Below are 20,262 nucleotides of genomic sequence, written 5' to 3'. Positions count from 1 at the left end.
GCGTCACTGGCAGCGTACACAAAACAGAAAGGAAGAGTCAAGCCCGGAGGAATCGCGGGAGTCCTGAATTTACGCTTATTGACAAAGCAGATCAATCAATTGATATAAAGTGTCTCACAGCTCCAGTCTTTCCAAGCTCAATCCTGGTCATCCGCGCTCGCCAGTTCCGCGCGTCAGGCCAGATGCGGGATGTGTCCTGATGGTTCTGGAAGAGAGATTGCGCCTCACAGAGCTCTCTGCCTCCGATATTCACAGCCTAGTCGTCAGTCGAACCTCCAGGCACCCACAGATCACCATTCTCTCACTCCTGGAAGCGATTGGCATTTTAGCCAGTAGCAGTTACTTTAGTAACGGAACGACACCAGTATGATCCTTCGTTTTCCGTGTTTTTGTTCTGTAATAACAAAACGTCTGACTGCAAAACAACATGTTGGTCTGATCAAGCCCTACTTCAATAAATAGCCATGCTTCAATAAATTACTATAAGGTGCAGAGCCTATCACCACTACACGGTCCAAACCTTCACAGCAGAGAATGTGCTGCTGCATGACAAAAGTACAGGAAGCTTGAACTTTCCCAGACCCCGAGCTGGTGTGAGCCCACCAGGACAGCCTTGTCTTACTGCACAACAGAGGCTTGTGTGGACTGTCAGCCAGGCACCTCTGAGCTTTCAGAGTTATCAGGGAATCCTTACTCCTGCCTCGGCTCAAGTGCCTGACCTCTTCCATTTGGCACTGCCTTGTAGTTCAAACATCATAAGACCTCATTGCATTTGTATAGAACTTTTCGTCTCCGAGGGTCCCTAAAGCACTTTGCCTACAGGAGGGAACCCATTTCACCCACCAGGGCAGTGCAACCCCCACCTGGCTGGCGTGTGGCAGAGAATCTGCGCCCCTCACAGCAGATGGACTGGGGAGGTGGGGCAGGAAACTGGTCTACCAGCGCCAGGAAAGTGCTTGCAGATCACGAAGGCCGCAGGAGTGAGACTAGCTGGTTAGGCACTAGCTATTCCAGCGTGTAGAGCACACCTAGGGTCACACTAAGAGAGGTGTGGTCACTCGGCCCTCAAGACAGACTTGGGCTTCATAACATCACAAAGTCTTGCCAAGACTGTCCTTTGAGATAACACCTACTGTGTATATAATTCTTTTCTCACACCTTCTCCCACCTGAAGAAGGCTCCACAGCTGAAACACTGTGTTTCCTTTCTTCTCTTTTCAGCAGGGAATAAACCTGTACTTGTTCCTAGAATTCTCTCTATAAATGCCTCTGAGCTTTCACGTACAGAGGAGAAAACAAGTCAAAAAGAAAGAGTGCCACATGAAACCATTGAGCAGGATCATCCCAGCCAGTTACTTCAATTCAACAGCTTTTCCAGTGAACTACAGAGTACCTCAGTGTGATTGACACAGCAACACTTCATGGGGACGTATCCTGTCTGTCACAGCACTCCGGAATGAGTCAAATTAGAACAGTGTACAGCGAAAGCCAGCTGAGATCTAGGAGCTACTGTAGGTACAGCTAGTTACTATTTTAAAAGACAAAGACCACCCGCTCAAGACAGCGATAACAAAAACTAACAATAAAGGTAGCTCTACTGGGTTAGAGCAGTCCATCTGATCAGATTGAAGCCAAGTCAGCAGAATGGATATAGTGATGTATTTAAACTTTCCAAGGTAAGAAATAAGAAGAGGTCAGGGCTGGTTGGTTACTTGTATCTAACTAATCCCCAAGATCGCGGTTTGATGGAAGGATCTGAACAGAGCTTTAAGAAAAACTGGCAGGTTATGGTTCAGGCCAGGGAGTGCCGATGATCGTACCTATCCAAGGTGAAAGTGCAGCTGACTGGATAGTTTAGCCCGTGTAAAGACAAGTTAAAAAATGATCAGTCCGGGCATCGCTATCAGCAAGTTTGCTGCTCTTTCTCTTTCATGAACGGATGGAAAGATGAGAGGGGAATTCACAGGGGCGGTAACAGATGGCACTGCTGCCTCAAAGCTTCTGGGTTTGATTCCAGTCAGGGGTGCCCTTCTGTGTGGAGTTTGCGTGTTCTTGCCAGTGTTCCAATGGTTTTCCCCAGGCACTCTTACAGTCTATTCTACAACACGCCCCAGCCTTGAGGAGCCAGGCGATGCCCCCTCTGTAAAGCAATCTAGCCTGTCCGGCGTTGCTCTGCTGAACCCATTTGGACAGGGCAGGCGATGGAAACAGGCAGGGGAATAAATCCGAAAGGAAAGCAGTTTGACTGTAGCTGTGCTGTGTAGTAGCTGTTTCCATCACTTCGGGCTAATGTCAAGGTGCTGAATTGTAAAATCAAAATTGTCAAGTTAAAATTGTTATCTTTTCCAGATCTCTTCGCCTGTGGACGAGACCAGAACTTGTCCAAGTCTTACTCTAGGGTCCCTTTCCAGAGCTGTGTCTTATTTTTTCAGGCTTTCTACAAAGACATGTGTTTTAACCAGGGGTACTGATAGAAGCCTACAAGTCTGCATGCCAGCAGTCTGTTGTCTGTTGATAAATGAGGTAGGAGAGTACAGAGTATGGTCTTTATGATTTGAAGGCATGAAAAAATACTACCCAAGAACTGTGATCTAATTTGTAAGATATACGATATATACCTTCCATCAATTTCATATGTTCCTCTTGAACTGTTAAAGCACAGATTGCTGGTGTACCAGAGGGTAATACTGCACATTTTTTTCAAACCTGTTTTAAATGAGCAGAGCTGTCCTGTTATGTCTTAAAACAAAGGGATGAACAAGTTGCTAGTGCTTCAAGCTGTCTGTTCTCTTAATAAGCCCCTGTGACTTTAATGAACCGTGCCTGGCAGAGTGTGATTGTGTGTGTATGTGTGTGAGTATGTGTGTGTTTCTTGCTGAGGGTCTTTAGCTCCTCCCTCTAATAGGGACCATGCAGATTTTAATGGATCGGCTTCTCGCTCGCTATCTTCTATTGATACCCGGATGGATATTGACTCTGTGCCAGTATGGTACTACTTTATTCCCTTATAGGCGCGGACGGATCAGGAGCACACCACTTCCAATGAAGAAAAGGACCAGTTAACCGCCGCTTAAATTTAATCATATTCATCCACGCTCCCCCCCCCCCACCTCCCTTTTGGTAACACATCTCAAATGTCTTTTGTTCTCTTATTTTAATGTTTGTCAGCGTGCACTCCGGCTAACTTTGTGCCGCCGGAGTATTTTGACAGAGGAGGAAATATGACGGCGGAAAATGTCAGTGGTAAAGTGACAACTGGATATTTACATCTTGATTTTTTTTTTCCTCTTAAAAATGTTTTATGTGTTGTCTCCAGCTCTGACCTCACCTATTGAAGGACGTCAGAGCGATTTGCGGGACTCGAATTAACCCCGTGTGCGCCTCTAACGGTCACGACCCACTTGCCTTACAGTAGATAAACATTTCTCAAGTCGTCTGTGTGCCTCTGGCCTCTCCTTACCAAATCAGGAGACAATAGGGGCGACTTTTAAAAAAAAAGAAACAACACTGTGCCACTAAAACACACTTCAAAATGTATTTTAATGCTTTGGACTGTTGCATTAAAATAGACACAGATACCTAAAGCAAAGCTTACAGGTTTTTTTTTTTTCAGTCTTCTCATACTGTCTCCGTAAGTTGGGAAAATGACTCGTTCGTGATGCGAGAACGTGCCGTGATGGATCATTCTAAAAGCAGCAGCACTGATTTGAGAATTTACAGGCGTGCGGAACAGCTTTCATCCATCATTTGCAAGTTATGCATAGATATAGATACGAAAAAAAACTCATCTGGGACAGTACAGTTTTCCTTTTAGTGCTTACTGTGAAATACCGCAGTAAACGCGGTTTACAAAATACGCCGTTTAAAGAAAAGTTATGCACACTGGTATCAGAGTAAAGGATTGTGCTGTTAAAGTACATTACAATATGTAAAGAAACGAGGCAGAGCAGATTAAATGCAAGATTCAACCATGTTGCACATTCAGCGTGGTCAACTTTGATAATCGCCTACGCTGAGTCGCACAGAGAGCTGTTTTTATGAAACTCCTAGAACCAGTGCTAAATACGCCTTTCGATACCTGCGTGTATTTGTTCCTTAGTTTTTTTTTTCCTTTTCAAAGAAATAAAACGTGACAGGTTGTTAAACAGGACTACACACATACATACACGACCGTGCGACTAAGAAATTGTCTGGGCCAGCTCATTCTGATGTCGTAAACTCTCGTCCAAAGACTCGCATTATTCCAGCCAAATGATTCTCCTTCGGAAGAATTTGCAAGTCGCCGAGGGGTGTTGGTAAATGCGGACGGGCCCGCAAAGGGTTAAAGTATTCAAGATTGTCGAAGATTATGGTTCCGACGTCAGAGAGAGAGGAAAAAAAAGAAGACAGTAGGACAGAGAGACACACGTAAAAAAAATAACGTAAAAAATCATGTTCTGTGTTTTGTGCAGCGAGCTGAGGGGCGTATTGTAGCAGGTGAAGATAGGAACTGTTGGACATCGGAATCGCCAGGAGCGAAGTTCGGAGTCTTCAAGCTCGGAGGTTTTTGTAAGAGAATAATAACAACAGCAACAACCGTATTTTTATTCCATTAAGGAGTGGAAGATGGCAGCGAACATGTACAGGGTTGGAGGTAAGTTTGATGGTTCCAAAACTGCACGGGGGTTGTAAAGGGGTGTGGTGTACGAAACGGGCGATCCGTTTAACATGTTTTTTTTTAAAGGATATTTTGCGTCCCAACTTTGGCCATTGGAAATAAAATCTACTTCGCACATTCCCAGATACACCGCCGCCGAGTCGCCGGCGTTATACCGGAGCGCCAGGAAAATAAATAAGAGCGAATAAATTGAGTCGTTTCCCCCCTCTCTTTCATCTCCTCAGACGGAGCCATTTGTGTAACAGTGAGCAGGATTATAATACATCACCGCTGCGCTCAGGCTGGAATGCTGCTTGATGCTGTGCTGAAAAGATTAATCGGGTGCAATTACATAACTGATGTTTATTTAAAGAACAGGAAAATATCCAGAAATGAATGTTGGGAAAGGTGAATTTCCTCTCGTTCCTGCACATTTTGTCACGGAACTATTGTCCAAAAGTTTTGCTCAAACGCACGTTGTTGTATTTTATTATTATTATTAGCGGCTGTGGGCTGGCTGGCTTTGAAATGGCATTATCCGATATTTGTGGGGGGGTTTTACGCGTGCCTCCGAAACCGTGTTAATAGTCTTCTCGGACACCAGCGAGGAGGGTTGTTGGTGCAGAAGACAAACGGGGAAAAAAACAACAACGAATCCCGTCTTCTTCGCTCCTGCTGTCGTTATATAATGACTGTGCCATCGTGTATCACAAAAAAATAAGGGTGAAACGAGGCCACCGAACTGGCATTCTAATGGCGACAATGGCGAGACTTGAGAGACAGGAGCTTAACATACAGGCTAACATTAAGACCCGGTACACAGCATAAAGCATTTGGATACATGATGAGTGCTGTATCTTTTGTGTGTGTGTGTGGTGCTCTCGATATAGAGCTTCGCTTGGTGTTACCCGTGCAAGACTACAGTCTGCGGCATGGTATACTTTAATAGAAACGTAGTCGCCCACAGACAAGTGGAGTCTATAGTAAAAGGGGAGGGGAATAAGACAAATATAGGCTGCTGCTCAGGAAACGAGTGGACAATATGGAGGGATTGTTGTTATTATGACAGCATACTGTAAAAAAAAAACCCGAAGCTGCTTGAGAATTTGACGGTTAAGAATGAATTGCAGCTGTGCTGGGCATCTCAGCGAATTGCTTCAGTACACAAACTGCATTGAATTACTCCACGTAATCTTTACCAAATGCATGCATGCCCGCCCGCGATCTGTAGATTGTTTTTGATGGTGGCATTCAGAAATCGCACTCCATAACACCGCACCACTCCATATAAATGCACTTTGTGTGTGTGTGTGCACATACAGTATAACACACGTGTGTGAGCGAGGGTGTACGCATTCTGTGCGTAGAATCCGATAGGTGATTCTGGGCCACGGAAGGTTAATGGCGTTCAGTCTGAGTTGGAGTCCGGAATCTCGGGTCAAATTATTATACTCTTCACTCTTGACCCTCATTCCCAACCGACGAAATCAATGAATGGAGATGTTGCGGAGTGGACAGAGGGCCACCAGGGGGCGAAGCTGAGACCCTTCAAACTCATTTCACTTTCTGGCTGGGCTTCGCGTCGGAACAGGGTTTCACAGAGGTGAGAGAGAGGCCGGAGAGAGCCCCCTAAACGATGATGTGTCCTTCCGAGATCAGTCTGTTCCGATAGTAAATCTTCAGAAATAGTTTACAATTAATAATGGGAGAAGGGGGAAAAAATCAGTCTGCTCTCTGTGTTCTAAACTTTGCCAGTAGTTAATTACTTTTATGTGAACAAGTCTGCAGGAGAGCTTCAGGTGCAGACCATTGACTGGTAACCATTCACAGGATGGCACAAGTCCCTAAAGGTGTTCTTCTTCAGAGAGAACCTGTGACGTTTAAATACCCTTTTTTAAACATGACTTTTAAAGCGGCACTGGAGTGTGTTTTGCATTAAAATAATCTATTTTTATACTTCTTGTTAATTTTTTATGGTTATTTGAAACTGATCTTTTCCTGTGAAGAGGGAGATAAAGAGTACCGCTTTGTTAAAAAGATTACATTCTTATTACACATAATCCATCTTAATTATGCTTAACAGTTCATTTTTGCCTGGGTTTTGCATCACTGTTACAGTCTGAACAGCATACTAATAGAAAGCTCAAGGGAAGCAACGCTACCCCTGTTTCTTTTTTCTGCACTGGAGGGGAGCACACAGACTTATCATGTAGCAACTTTTTTTTAGTTTTGTTAATGTCATTTCTTAAAATGCTGAGAGCTCTGGTGGGTCTGCCCAGTGCTTATGTGCTACGTTACTTCACGAGCAGTTTTGATTTCTGTCCTACAACAACATAGACATGCAGGGACCCTTGGGTGATGTAGACCCACTGGGGGATGACCATCGGCCATGAGGCATGAATGGGTGTACTGGTCAGTGGGGTGCAGTATCAGACAGGACCACTGAGATGTGCGCTCCCACTGTGTGCTCTCCTGCTCATTTATATAATGCAAATACCAGGGATCATCATCGGTCTATATTCATAAAGCAGCTGCCAGATTATGTGCACAGAACCACAGAACAGTGCTAATCCAGCCTTTTTTAGAAGGGAGTTCGGAATACAAACTGTAGCTAAATTTCATGCCTTTACCTCTGTGTCTGGTCACATATAGAAGACTCTGGGCATGTGTACTATTCCTTGTGTTCAATGCAGGCCAGCGTTCAATTTCTATATTACTCTTAAGTGGCTAATGTACAGTTTGTCTGCTTTGTAAGGCGCCTGTGCAAACAAGGGCAAGTTTCATTTTTAATAACGTTTTTTTTGCATCGTGTGAAATGCTGTGGTTGAATGGGGAGGGAGATGTGATTTCTGTGCTTCTGTGTTACTACGATCCTGGATTTGAATGATCTTTGATTCGTTACTTTTTGAACATGGTGTCTTGCAAGGTGCTGTCTGCACCTTCTGCTGGTCTGGTCAGAGCAGCTCCTACACACGGGGCACACGTCATGCATGTAGGCTAGGGTTCTGGACCTGGGACAGCCAGGTTGTTCTAGGCTCAGGTGAGCGTGCTGCCGTTGAACCTTTGAGTGTCACTGAAATTGTTTTAGTAAGATTTCCCGCTGTATCGATTTGTACAAATCGATCTTGCTTTGGACTTCAAGCCAAATCGAATAAATAATAGAATAAATGCAAGAAAACCCGAAGTGGTGTTCAGGTGCGGTGGTTAGGTTTGCGGCCTTGCAGCGCTGGGGCCCTGGGTTCAGCTCCTGTGGTGCTGTCTGTGTGGAGTTTGCGCGTTCTCCCTGTGTTGGCGGGGGTTTCCTCCTTGTGCTCCTGGTTCCTCCCACAGTCCAAAGATAGAAAGGTAGATTCATTATTTCTGGATAGATGGCCGTGGTGTGAGTCTGTGTGTGCCCTGTAGTAGACAGGCATCCTAGCCAGGGTGTATCCAGAGTCCGTAGCTTCCTGGGATAGGCTCTGGCTTTCTGTAACTCTGTATCGAATAAGCAGCTGTATCACCCTACAGCTCACAGCTGGCAGCCCAGTGGAGCCCAGCAGGTGAGAGCCTGGCCAGTACCTGGATGGGAGACTCCTGGGGAAGCCAAGGCTGCTGCTGGAAGAGCTGTTAGTGGGACCAGTAGGCTCACTCACCCTGAGGTCTGTGTGGGTCCTAATACCTCAGTACAGTGATGGGGACACTGTACTGTCGAAAAGACGCTGTCCATCGGATGAGATGTCAAACAGAGGTCCTGACTCTTAGTGATCATTAAAATTCCCTGGGCATTTCTTGAAAAGAGTAGGGGTGTTACCCCGGTGTCCTGGCCAAATTTCCCCCTGGCCTTTACCAATCGTGTCCTCCTAATAATCCCCCTCTCTGAATTGGCTTCATTACACTGCTCTCCTCCCCACTGAGAGCTGGTGTGTGGGGAGAGTACTGGTGCACTCTGGCTGCCGTTGCATCATGCAGGTGGGGCTGCACACTGGTGGCGGTGGAGGGGATCCTCATGACCTGTAGAATGCTTTGAGTGGAGTGTGCAGAAAAGCGCTGTATGTGTAAGGATTATTATTAAGGTGATGGAATGATGTGATGAAAAGCTGTGTTCAAAGGAGAATCCACAATATTTTTTTAAAACACAAGAAATCTATTTTGTTTCTGCCCGTCTAGCTCATTTTATCATGGCTAATTCCTCACAGGATCTCCTTTTAGCAGTTTTCTTGGTGGGGGTGAATGTATCGTCTTTGACCGCGTGGTTGGGTTACATGTTCCATACTCCCACAGCTCTTTGTGTAAACAAGTGACTCGATTTCTTACTGCATTTCAAATTCTCCATGTCAGACTCCTTGACCGTGACTCTGACATTATTTCCTTTTTCTCTCCGATTCAGATTGAATTGCAGTTGGGTTCTGAAATTGACTTGCATCGAAATTAAATCATGCCTGTACTGCCTGTGTTCAAACTACACCAGTTATTGTAGGGACTTCCTATTACATTTCTGGTAAATGGTTTATTCACGGGTAAGACAAGTTTTATTTTGCTTTGCACTATAAGTTAACTGCGTGCTATGGACTAACCGTGCAGTTTCACACTATATCCCGTACGCCAACCTTAGGATTTCAGATCCATTTCCTCGTTCGGTATTCACCTTAAAAAAACGTACTTTGAAACAACACCGCCTCTCTTTAAACGCAGTCATTTTACGCCAGCGTCAAGTTTTATTAAATATAATTTCGACAACTAATAGTAGATAGCGCGATAGATTTATGTAATACATCTAATTATATAAATTTGTCCATCCAAAAGGCGGGGGGGGGGGACTGGTGTTTTGCATCACCGTGAACAACTACAAAAAAAAGGTTATTTTTTTCCTCCTCCTTATACATCGTATTTAAAAACGCGGTCAAACAAAGGGGAGTAGAAGACGCTCAGCCGGGACCAGAATGGTTAATACGGGCTAAGGACTGCTGGAGGCTTGGGTCTACGTCACGCTGAGAGACAGCGAGATCCGACGGCGGGACACACGTACGCTTCTCCTCCTCCAGACAGACCGGCGAGCCGGAGGACGGAGTCCCGACCTGATCAACCGATCGAACCGTTCGCGGCTCTCCCGGCTCTCCAGGACCGGCGGCGGCCGAGAGCGATGCGAGGGGGGTCCGGCCTGTGTCGGGACCGATCGCGTTAGACCCGCCGGGCAGCTCATCTCGGCGCGCCGTAGCGCCTGGTAATCCGGTTCGCGTGTTGTTACCGCCGGGGTGGAAGATGGCAGCGAACATGTACAGGGTAGGAGGTGGGTAAGTTTGGAAGCTTCATCATTTCAATTCATTTTTTTTTGGGGGGTGGAGACTTTTTGGGGGGTCCAGTCGTCGGCCAGCCCGTATTTTCTCCCACAAAACCCCGAAAAGTAGCCCGGCGCTTTTGGCAGAAAGAGACGCCGGCTGTCCCCTCACACGCCGCCGGGTAAAGTTTGGCGCAGTTTTCTTCTGTGGTTCGCATTTGCTTCCACTTCGTATTTCGTGCGGCGGAAGTTGACTTTATTTTTATTTATTTTTTAACGCGGCGTGACATAGTTGGCGAACGGAGCTTGACTTTCTGTCGGGGTTTGTTCGTGATGTTGGCTCAGCTGTCGGCGAGTGCGTTTCTGCTCAGACCCTCTCGACTACGGCCTGTTGATGTGGTGAGGTAGCCAACAAATGGCAGGATTAAAGCGTGGCCCATCATCATCATTATTGTTGTTGTTGTTTAGTTCTTACAGTCACCGGCGCCTTTTGTTGTTCTTCCCGGGACGTGCAGTCCAAGACGACGTTGTAGGTCGAGGCTTCACGGCGTCGTGTCCGCTTGCCAGAGCGCCGATTGACAGCCGTGAATTGCGCGTCAGGCTCGGCCGGGAGGAGCTGAGAAACCGCGCCGGACTCTGGGGCAGGAGGCCAGCGTGTTCGAACCGGGTCCGAACTGGGCTGCGGGGAACGCCGGTATCGGATATGGCAATGGAGAGTGAAGTCTTGTACGGGGGTCCGCTCTCGGTAAAGGCATTCCGGTGGCTTTTGTTGGCATCTAGCTGTTTCTGCGAAACTCGGCACATCCCTGTTAAAAGTAAAAAAAAAAAAAAATACATATAAGTGACAAATGTCTGTCTTTATCTGCAGCAGTATGCAAGCAGACATGAATTAACGTTACCAGAAGAGCTGGTCCACTTAAATGTTTTTTACCAAGTCTAGCATTTTTTTTAAATACCCTGTATAGGAATTTTATTTCAGGATTGGCCAAAATCTCTTCTCCCAGTCTGGGTAAATGAGGAGATTCGTGTTTCTGGGCTGCTCTGTTGGTTCATGTTAAACGTCCTGTGCTTGCGGTGAGCTCTCTTCCTGTCGCTGAATACATCACGCCCCAATATTTTAATTCTTTTCTGTGTGTTTTTGCCACGGACACCCACACACACATGCATATCAATCGCTGCACTCTTTGCGTGTGGGAGAGGCAGTTCGAACCTGCTGGGTGCCAGGCAGCGGGAGCAGGTTGGAGATTCGGCTGCAGTGTGCCAGCGTGCTGGCAGGGCTGTACTGCGGACAGATGGAATGCCTTGGAACTGGGGGTACAGCGTGACCCTGAATCGTGACACACCTTTTGCCTGGTCTCTCAGAGTTGCCAAGAGCTGTTAGTCATGCTTCTCAACTTGTGATCCCGTTAAGTCCATTGCACAGTTTCGCTCCAAAAAAAAGAATGCAGACCCGGTGCCGCTTGAGATGCAGTGAAGGCGTTCCAGTAAACATCTGCACAAGCAGCAGAATTGCCCGGGGAAACTCCTGCTGTGCCACAAAATCAGTTAATGGTTGTCGGTGCTTTGCCAGACGCAAGCCTGTCTGGGATAGATTGGGATAGAATGTTGCTCCGAACCAGGGCTGTAATTCAGGAATGGGTGTTCGACAGGCCTGTGAAACGAGGTGAGGTCCTGTCTGCGATCTGGTGTCTTGGAAGAGCAGGTAGAGGTAGCACCCTGATCTCCGGAGGCCTACTGTGAGGTTAAAGAGAACGGTTTATGGCTGCTTCTCTCTGTTCCCTCTCCACGGCTTGTTTAACACTTATCCGTGGGACGGAGAAAATATTTTTTTTGTATATATATATACTCACTGGTTACTTACAGAGAATAAAGCTGTGGATTTTGTCCAAGCCAATGTAATAGCACATTCGTAGTAGGCTAGTAGGAAGGTAAATTTATTTTTATTGGGGGGGGTTCTAAAATCCAATTATCTGTTTTTCATTTAATAAAATTAGAGAGCAGTGGATTGCTGCCCCATCGTGCTTGGAGATCTCCTGTGGGGAAAACCCCAGACACTGGTAAGCTATCGCAGTGCAGAAGGTGATGCTCAGGAATGTTAGGTGACGGTATGTGCTCATGTTACAACAGCAGGAACCTAAAGGCCTTTTACCTACTTTGAGGTGTCCTCTTGAAAATAGGTTCAGTCTGCTACATTTCAGACTCGCACGCGGGACAGGGGAGAAGTTTGGAAATTGTGGTATGCCAGCTTGGGGTTGTTATTGGCAGCACAGTCGGTCCATTTCAAGGTTTTGTCAGTCGTCCGGTTTTGCCTTGGTGCTGCCGAGGTTGTGCTGTGAAGGCCGAGGCCTCGGCTGCAGGGGGCTGGTGTTTCCTTATTTACGTCTCGGGAGGCGAAGGGCTGTAGACCCCACTGGCTCGGCTGTGGGCAGAGGGGGCAGGAGGAGGAGAAGGGAACGCGTGCTCGTTAAGAGGGATAGAAGAGTTGAAGGACGGGAATTTACAGGGATTAGATCAACATTAGGATACAATAAATTAAACAATTGCAATTTACAATACGAGTTACGGATTGTGCGACAGTAACACGAGGACAGGAGGTATTTAGCACTCTTCGTATGTGTCCTGAGAGCGCAAGAGGCAGGAGGGCGCCGGTGCCCCCTGTCAGTTCAAGGAGGTTGGTCTGTATACTGCGGTACCGTTTCCCGGATGGTAGTCAAGAGAACAGGTTGTGGTTACGGTGCCTGGGGTCCCTGAGGATAGACCCAGCCTTCTTGAGGCATCTTACAGAGTAGATATCCTCTGTTCGGTAGCGTGCAGCCGGTAGTGTTTTGAGCCAGTTTCTCCACCCTCTGGAGTACCTTGCACTCTCGGGCGGAAGAGTCACCACACCGGGCAGTGATGCAGCCAGTTAGGATGCTTTCAGTGGTGCGCCTGTAAAAATGTGCTAGGACGTGTGACAGCATGCACGTTGCAGTGGGTCCCAGCTGTCAGGCAGTAAGGAGGTGATGTGTGCTTTGGGCAGCTGCAGGAAGCATTCCATGATGATGGCTGTGAGTGCATCGGGGCAGTAGTCGTTTAGGCAGTTGACTGCGGTTGTCTTGGGGATCGGGATGATGGTGGCTGTCTTGAAGCAGGAGGGGACTGTGCATTGAGTGAGGGAGAGGTTAAATATGTCCGTGAAGATGTCCGCTAGTTGGTCTGCGCAGGCCTTCAGGACACGGCCGGGGATAGCGTCGGGGGCCGAAGCCTTGTGTGGATTCGTCTTTTTAAAGACTCCGTACACGTCGGCTCTGGAGACAGACAGTGGGTGTTCCCCCTGGTTTACTGGGATTTCCTTAACTGATTCCGTGTTATGGACTTCGAACCATAAAATGAATTTAGTTCATCAAGGGGAAAAGTGGTCTGTCGTGCTGCTGTGTTTTGCTTTGTGATCTGTGATGGTGTGGGTTCCGTTCCACGTGTTCTGAGCGTCCAGGGCGTCCTGATAGTGTGATTCCAGTTTTACCCTGTAGTATATGTAGTGTATACTTGGCTTTTCTGAGATCGGATCTGGATTTTCTGCACGTGTCCTTGTCACCAGTGTTGGTGGATGTTGTAGCTCTGAGTTTAGCTCGTAGTTTAGCGATGTGCGAACAGTAATCCTGGGGACAACGTCTTTCATGCGTTTGCTGATATAGCTAGTAGCATAGTCCCCGTACAGATTCATGTCGTTCCAGGCAGCTTCGCGCCAAATCCGCCAGTCAGCGGTGGCAAAGCAGTGACTTAATAGAGCCCCATTCCTCTGACCAGCGCTGGGTTGTCCCTGTTGCAGGCTTCTCCTGCTTGAGACCTCCTGCCGAAAGGAGGTCGGGGGAGGGCTTTGTAGCCATCCTGGAAGGGAGTGTAAACGTTGTCCACCGTGTTTGTTCCTCGTGTCGGGCAGTTTATATGCTGATCCAGGGTTGTGCATGATTTTCTCGAGGTGCGCGCCATTGGAAGTCCCCCGCTGTGATGAATGTGCCCTCGGGGTGACTTTTCATGTCTGCTTAGGTGTTCATGTAGTTCCTCCAGAGCTGTGGGAGGCCTTTCCTGGCCACGCGGGGGGCTGTGTCTCGGAGGTTCTTCAGGGTGGGGAGTGGAAGGTCTGCTCGTGTAGGGGGGGGGGGGGGCGCGCTGGGGGGCCTGACACCTGAGCTGCCCCCCTGCCACACCTCTGATGAACTTCTCGATTTGCCCGGGGAGACGTGGGGGTCAGCCAGGCCGGAGACGGGATCAGGAACTTCAGTGTCTTGAAGCTGGCTGGCAGTAACACGTCCTTCTCTCGTCCTTTTCTATGCTATGGAAGATTGCAGAGCAACCTATGACCATGTGGCAGTAGATTTGGGTTGGTACAAGCAGTTCTTTTTGTGATGTACTGGTGTGCCCCAAGCCTGCTGGCATAGGCTCTGACTCCCTTGTGACCCTGAGCTCCATGAAGCATTTGGAAAATGGATGGATGTAGTTCTTTATCTCATTCTTCCTTTCATGCCCTATTGCATCACTGTAACTTGCCATTAGTCTAAGGCCTGAGCGTGTTCAGTTTTGTCTTCCCACGAACAAGCCACAAAAAGGGCCTTTTCAAGCAGTGCTCTCTTGGGCATTACAGGAATATCGCATGTTCCAGACGAACAAAGTGCCCTGTGTCATTGTTTAAACATAAAGGCTCAGACGTCTAGTATGCTGAGCAAAGTTGCAAAGACCCAGATTTCCGAGTTGATTTCCCTTCCTTTGTGCTCGGTGGAACATCTTTTGTGTCAGCGATCTACTGCAGTACAGCACCCGAAGGCGATCGCTGACAGAACTCGCCCTGTGTGTGTCGGGGGGGGGGGGGTTGTACAATTTCAATGCACAACTCGGAAGTTAGTATGCCAGCACCTGACTGGGGTGTGGGCCAGAGCTAATTAAAGCAGAAATGCATCACCTTGCTTGTTTCGAAGTGAATAATTGGTATTTGACATCCTGCGTAACTGTAGAATAGGCACTGATAAAGTGTTCGAAAACATTGAAGAAGAAATATAGGATCGACAAATGTGGCACTGATTTAATGGAAGAACGTTCCTCCATTAAATTTTAACAGCTGTGAAATTGAAAAGCGTTGTTCCTAATGGTGGTGGTGGTGAAAGCAGTTGATACCACTGTCCCACTGAGTTAATAATAATAATTCCTCACACTTTCATAGCGCTTTTCTGGACACTCCACTCAGAGCACTCTACAGGTAATGGGGATCCCCTCCATCACCCCCAGTGTGCAGCCCCACCTGGATGATGCACCAGTACACTCCCCACGCACCAGCTCTCAGCGGGGAGGAGAGCAGAGTGCTGAAGCCAGTGTAGAGGGGGATTGTTCGGAGGCCATGTTACTGGCGGCTCTGGTCAATCCCTCTGCCCGCAGTGGAAGCAAATGAGGGCGCCCGGCCCGTTTCGCTGGGGTGCTGCAGCGTCCGGAACAAAGGGCCCTCCTGGCTAATTATGCACCTCTCCAGCGCTCTCGCAGAAATCGGCACCCACTCCCAGTTTGTGGAGCAGACGGCCCCATTTATTCTCGGCAACTGCTTGATGGTGTGTTGTCCCCATACTGAAGCCAGACTGACAGCCAGACCTGGCGGGGGCGGGGGCGGGGGCGGGGTCGGGGTCGGGGGCGGGGGCGGGGTCGGGGGCGTGTGCGTGGCGGGGATGCTGGGATCTTCCTCCTGGCCATTCCTAAGAGTGCTTCGCTGTTTCTCTGCTGCGGTGTGCACTTGTTTGTTCAGCTTGGCTGATGAGGGGAAAGGAAGAGCAGTGCTCAGTAGGAACTAAATTTAAACCCAGACCACCTAAGCTGTGCACACAAAGGTAGAATAAAATTGTGGGCTGTAACACCGCGGGTGGCGATAATGAGGCAGCCCGAGCCTTGTCCTTTGGAAAGCACGAACCCTAGGACAAGTCTTCCCCACTAATTCCGGGATTCTTTTTATTCTTACCATCAAAAGATCCACCACTGATTTTAAAGACACCTTATCCTGTAGCTATTGAGGCAGTAGCTGTTCTGGATGTGTCGGACATACGGTTAATGCTTAATTGTGTGCATCTGCATAGTGTTCCTGTCCTCTGAGGATCCCAAAGTGCTTTACAGAAAGCAGCAGACCTGCTGAATGGCTGTAGGCTCCTGTCTGCTCCTCCGTACCAGTTCCACCCCAACCGCCCCACAGATCAGGTGGAGGGGTGAGGAACTGCTTTTCCTGTTGAATTAAGAGGGAGCTTCGGTGAGGCCCGACTGTACAAGTAAGAGCAGGAGACGGCACTGCAGTGACCTGTTCTACTCTTGCGAGCAGCATCACGGACTCTTTACTAAGTAGTCAGCACCCTGGTCTTATGACCCCACCTCCTACAGCACAGCGTCCCTAGTCACCATACTGGTCCACAGGGAAAAGTGCTGCCTACTGGGCCACCTGTGCCACTAAGAGCCTCCAGGGAGGGCTGAGCTGGCCCAGATGTGCTTACCTTCTCCTCTCCGAGATCACACTGCTGTGCGGTAGCTCTACTGTTGCAGTAGAATAGGGATGGACCTGTTCTGTCTTGAGGAAAGCTGCCGTATTCCATGTTTTTAGGTAGTTGCTCCATTTTCTGCGGTCAGGCATTTGTGTCAGCCACCCTGCTAGGATGTGATGAAAACCTGGAGCGCTTTTTCCACCCCAGCATTTCTGAAGTATGGGCATCGGTCAGCAGAGGTATATTGGACAGTATATAGTGTTTCATTTGGATGCCCCCCCCCACTGGAAAAAAAAAAAAGAGTAACAAGCTCTTCCCCCCCTTTCAAGTGTATACTTGCTGCGGTTTGTGCTTTTCCGTAGATTTAGTGCGTTTTCTTCACCTCTCTCGCCCCGACTTTTCCGTTGCGAGTTGTTGTATCTTGGTGTGTGCATCACGCTGGCTGAAGTTGACCCGTTCCAGTGTCTGCTCTGCGGTAGACTAACACTTGCTTACAGGATCCCCGTTGGGTCATCCTCTGCGCCTTTAAATGGATTAAGAGGCGCTGGGCTGTACATAGCAGTGTGATATGATGCGTCCTGTCTAATCTATGCAGCTGAATAGCTGCCAAGTAGCTCCTTGCCTTGATTGTTCCTGGCAATCGAGGACCACCTTTAGAGACCACCAGAGAGACGAGCGGGGCTCAGAGAGGCTGGAGACGGGATTCTAAGGGAGGCCTGAAAGGCTTCGGCTCCGAGGGCCCCGTTTTGTTTCCCCCCCCCTCTCTGTTCTGTGGCGGCGGCGCGGCTTCACCGCCTCGGGCCGCAGGCGTATGCGGAGGCTGGCGGGTTCTTGTCCCGCTGTCCGCCGGCTCGGACTCGAGCTCCCCCACTCCGTCTCTGGCTCTGCCCTCCGTGGGCTTGAGGCTTTCGGTGACGGTTGCTCAGCGCGTCGAAGTGTCTGGAGGTGCGTGAAACAGTTCTCTTTCATGAGGCCGCCTCCTGCAAGGAGAGGGGAGGGGGAGGGTAGACCTCTGCCGGGTAGTAGTAATAATAGGAATTCATTTTGCTCACAATATCTCCCGCACTTCCGTCGAGGGTCTGTGATCAAAGGCAGCAGTTTAGAAAATAATTAATAATGGCTTTACACTCTTCTAACGCTTTTTCTGGACACTCCGGTCATAGGTCTTTATAGGTGATGGGGACTCCACTCCTCCACCAGTGTGGAGCCCCACCTGGATGACGTGACAGCAGCTGTAGTGCGCCAGTCCTCTCCCCACACACCAGCTCTCAGTGGGAGGAGAGCAGAGTGATGAAGCCAGTTCAGAGAGGGGGGGTTATTAGGAGGCAATAACTTGTAAAGGCCAGGGGGAAATTAGGCCTTAACACCGGGGTAACACCCCTACTCTTTTTGAGAAATGCCTGGGAATTTTAATGACCACAGAGTGTCAGGACCTCGGTTTTACTTCTCGTCCGAAGGATGGCGCCTTTTTTCATTATAGTGTTCCCGTCACTATACTGGGGCATCAGGACCCATACAGGACACACGCAGACCGCAGGGTGAGCTCCCCCTGCAGGCCCCACTAACACCTCTTCCAGCAGCAGCCTTAGCTTTCCCAGGTCTCCCATCCAGGTCCTGGACAGGCTTATACTGCTGAGCTCCAGTGAGCTGCCATTAACCTTTATTATTATTAATCTGTTGATCTGCTCATGGCAGGGAGAATGCAAAGACCCCAAAGCACCTGCAAGGAAAGGAAAGGCTTCTGGGATGCACGTGTTTCCCTGTGGATCAGCTGTTTCAGGTCGGAGTTGTCCCTTTAGGTTTCTGCCTTCCTGATCCTCTTTTAAAGACGACACGAGGTGTTGGCGCCCCGCTCACAGCCGCCAGCCCTGGGGTTTTCTGCAGTAGTGGGCGGAGGTGAAAGGCTGCCCATTGCATGTGTTTTTGCTCGTGACCTGCAGCTGGCTCTGTTCATGCTCTTCAATAGCACCACAGCCACTGCACAAACACGCATAGAAGAGCACAACACGACCGTGCTCAAGACTGGGTCTCTGTCGTCCTTGAAGCCGTTAAAGCAGTGACTCCTGTCCGGGGCTTCTGTAGGGCTTTGTAACAGCCAGGAGAGCGCATAAGAGCGAGACAGGGATCCGAGGAAAGGCAGGTACAAGCATGCCTGCGGAATGGGAAAGCGGGAAAAATACCCTTTTAGTTTAGCCGCTGAGGTTGTAAGGAAAAGCTCGATGCTTGAGGCCTAGAAGTTAGGTGCTAGGCTGGGGCTCGTGCTCCAGATCAGATGCATGGAGCAGGCGGGTGACGTAAGCCTCTTCGCCACAGCAGTGCTGTTCAGCCCGGGGTCCAGCCAGCTGTGGGACCTGCTGCCGGCGTTCGGCGTCTTGTGCCTCAGACGTGCCGGGCAGGCGGCGGGGGGGGGGGGGGGAGCCCCCCTCCCCCAGCTCCCCCTGCTCCCACACGCACACACGCTCCGAGTCTGAGGCAGGGTCTCGGGAGGCCCTCTGAGAACAGCACACGCGGCCAGATCTCTCCGGGCTGCGGCGGGTTTGTTCGCTCATGGGGGGGCTGCAGGCCCTCGCTGTCGCGCGGCGACAGTCAAGAGTCCCAGAGCTTCCCCGTGCGGATCAAGACAAGTGTGCAGTGCCTGCCGATGGAGTCTTCCCTCGCTGGCGTGAAAATCACAGTGGGCAGCCGCTTGCCTGAAAGCGCGAGAGAAAAACTGGACTTGGCTGATCTTGTCAGTTTGCTTTGTTTTGCCCTGCTTTATTGCTTGTCTTACTATGTGTGACCTGCTGTGATTCTGCTGTCCCGTGCAGTCCTCTGCTGTGCCCTGCCTGTGATGAACTCTTTCAGGGCGCTGCGCTCCCACTCTTCAAGTTTTCCACATGCGACTCAAGCATCTAAGAGTTCTCTTTGCTCCATTTGAACCTGGAAGTGCTACTGCTCTCTGCTCCTGTACGTGAAAATAACAGGTTATCAAGCATCTTGACTGTGTCGGGTGTCTGAAGAGCCGGAGAGTCTTATTTGCCTCACCTGGAAGAGAGAGAGAGAGAGAGAGAGCTTGTTGAGCCACATGCTTGCACACTTGTGTCCAGCTTGCCCTGCAGGGAAATCCCTCCCTCGCACCGGCCTGGCAGGGCCGCTGTCCAGGGAACAGGAAATGCCCTGTGAGAGCAGAGGCACTCCGGAGAGCTGTGTAGCACCGCCTGGGGGAACACCAGTGGCAGCAGGTCACGGGACAAGCAAGCCCAGACCTGGAGGCAGCGACGACTGTAGGGCTCAGCCTGCTGACTTCCTGCAGGAATTCCGAACGAATCCATAAATACTCGTACTTTTACCTGCCCGTCTTTCAGTTGAGCTGTTGGTCTGTCTACTTCGGCTTAGTGAAGTGGAAGGAAAGAAAGAATACATTGCAGTAACCAGCTTCTTTTTTATTTTTTTGCAGATTATGTTTACTTTGAAAACTCTTCAAGCAATCCGTATTCTGTGAGACGAATAGAAGAGCTGAACAAGGTACCTTTTTCGAACTGGACAAATCTTAAAATGTCTTCACTGCAGGGAACTATGTTTTTGTGGGGAGGGGTAACTCTTCAAAGAAGAGTCAACGGATCTTGCAATAGATGGACTGTACTTGGGTTTATTGTTCATATTTTGGGATCTGTCAGGGATGGACTAAAATGTGGATTTGCCATCGTAAATTATGCATGGCAAGTGGCTCTTGTGATGTGGTTGATACCTGTTAATTATGTAGTAAAGGGAGCTGTTGAAACACCATGGATGGTCAGTCACACAGCCCTGCTTTGCGGAAAGCCAGATGGCAGTCCTGTAAATGGAAATGCAGGGCTCACTTTTTTTGTACAAGGAAAACCAAACTGCTAACAGATGGAAACACTGGTGTTA

General features: G+C 49.0%; 1 protein-coding gene across 2 annotated transcripts in view; it reads left to right on the top strand.

The window, feature by feature from the left end:
- The first annotated feature begins 3,137 nt into the window (after window positions 1-3,137).
- LOC102693874 (metastasis-associated protein MTA1-like) overlaps window positions 3,138-20,262 on the top strand; it is a 45,732-nt gene continuing 28,607 nt past the window's right edge. The window contains exons 1-3 of one of the 2 annotated variants that reach the window (XM_015341099.2): window positions 3,138-3,235; window positions 4,451-4,632; window positions 19,808-19,875. In XM_015341099.2, the coding sequence (XP_015196585.1) occupies window positions 4,605-4,632; window positions 19,808-19,875 (96 nt within the window). In that variant the 5' untranslated portion in view covers window positions 3,138-3,235; window positions 4,451-4,604. Of the gene's footprint in view, window positions 3,236-4,450; window positions 4,633-9,521; window positions 9,902-19,807; window positions 19,876-20,262 lie in introns of those variants that run through there. The other variant, XM_015341101.2, reaches the window with a different exon arrangement.

This window comes from Lepisosteus oculatus, chromosome 3, assembly GCF_040954835.1.
Source record: "Lepisosteus oculatus isolate fLepOcu1 chromosome 3, fLepOcu1.hap2, whole genome shotgun sequence".
Taxonomy (NCBI): domain Eukaryota; kingdom Metazoa; phylum Chordata; class Actinopteri; order Semionotiformes; family Lepisosteidae; genus Lepisosteus; species Lepisosteus oculatus.
This window is presented reverse-complemented; position numbering and strand designations above follow the sequence as displayed.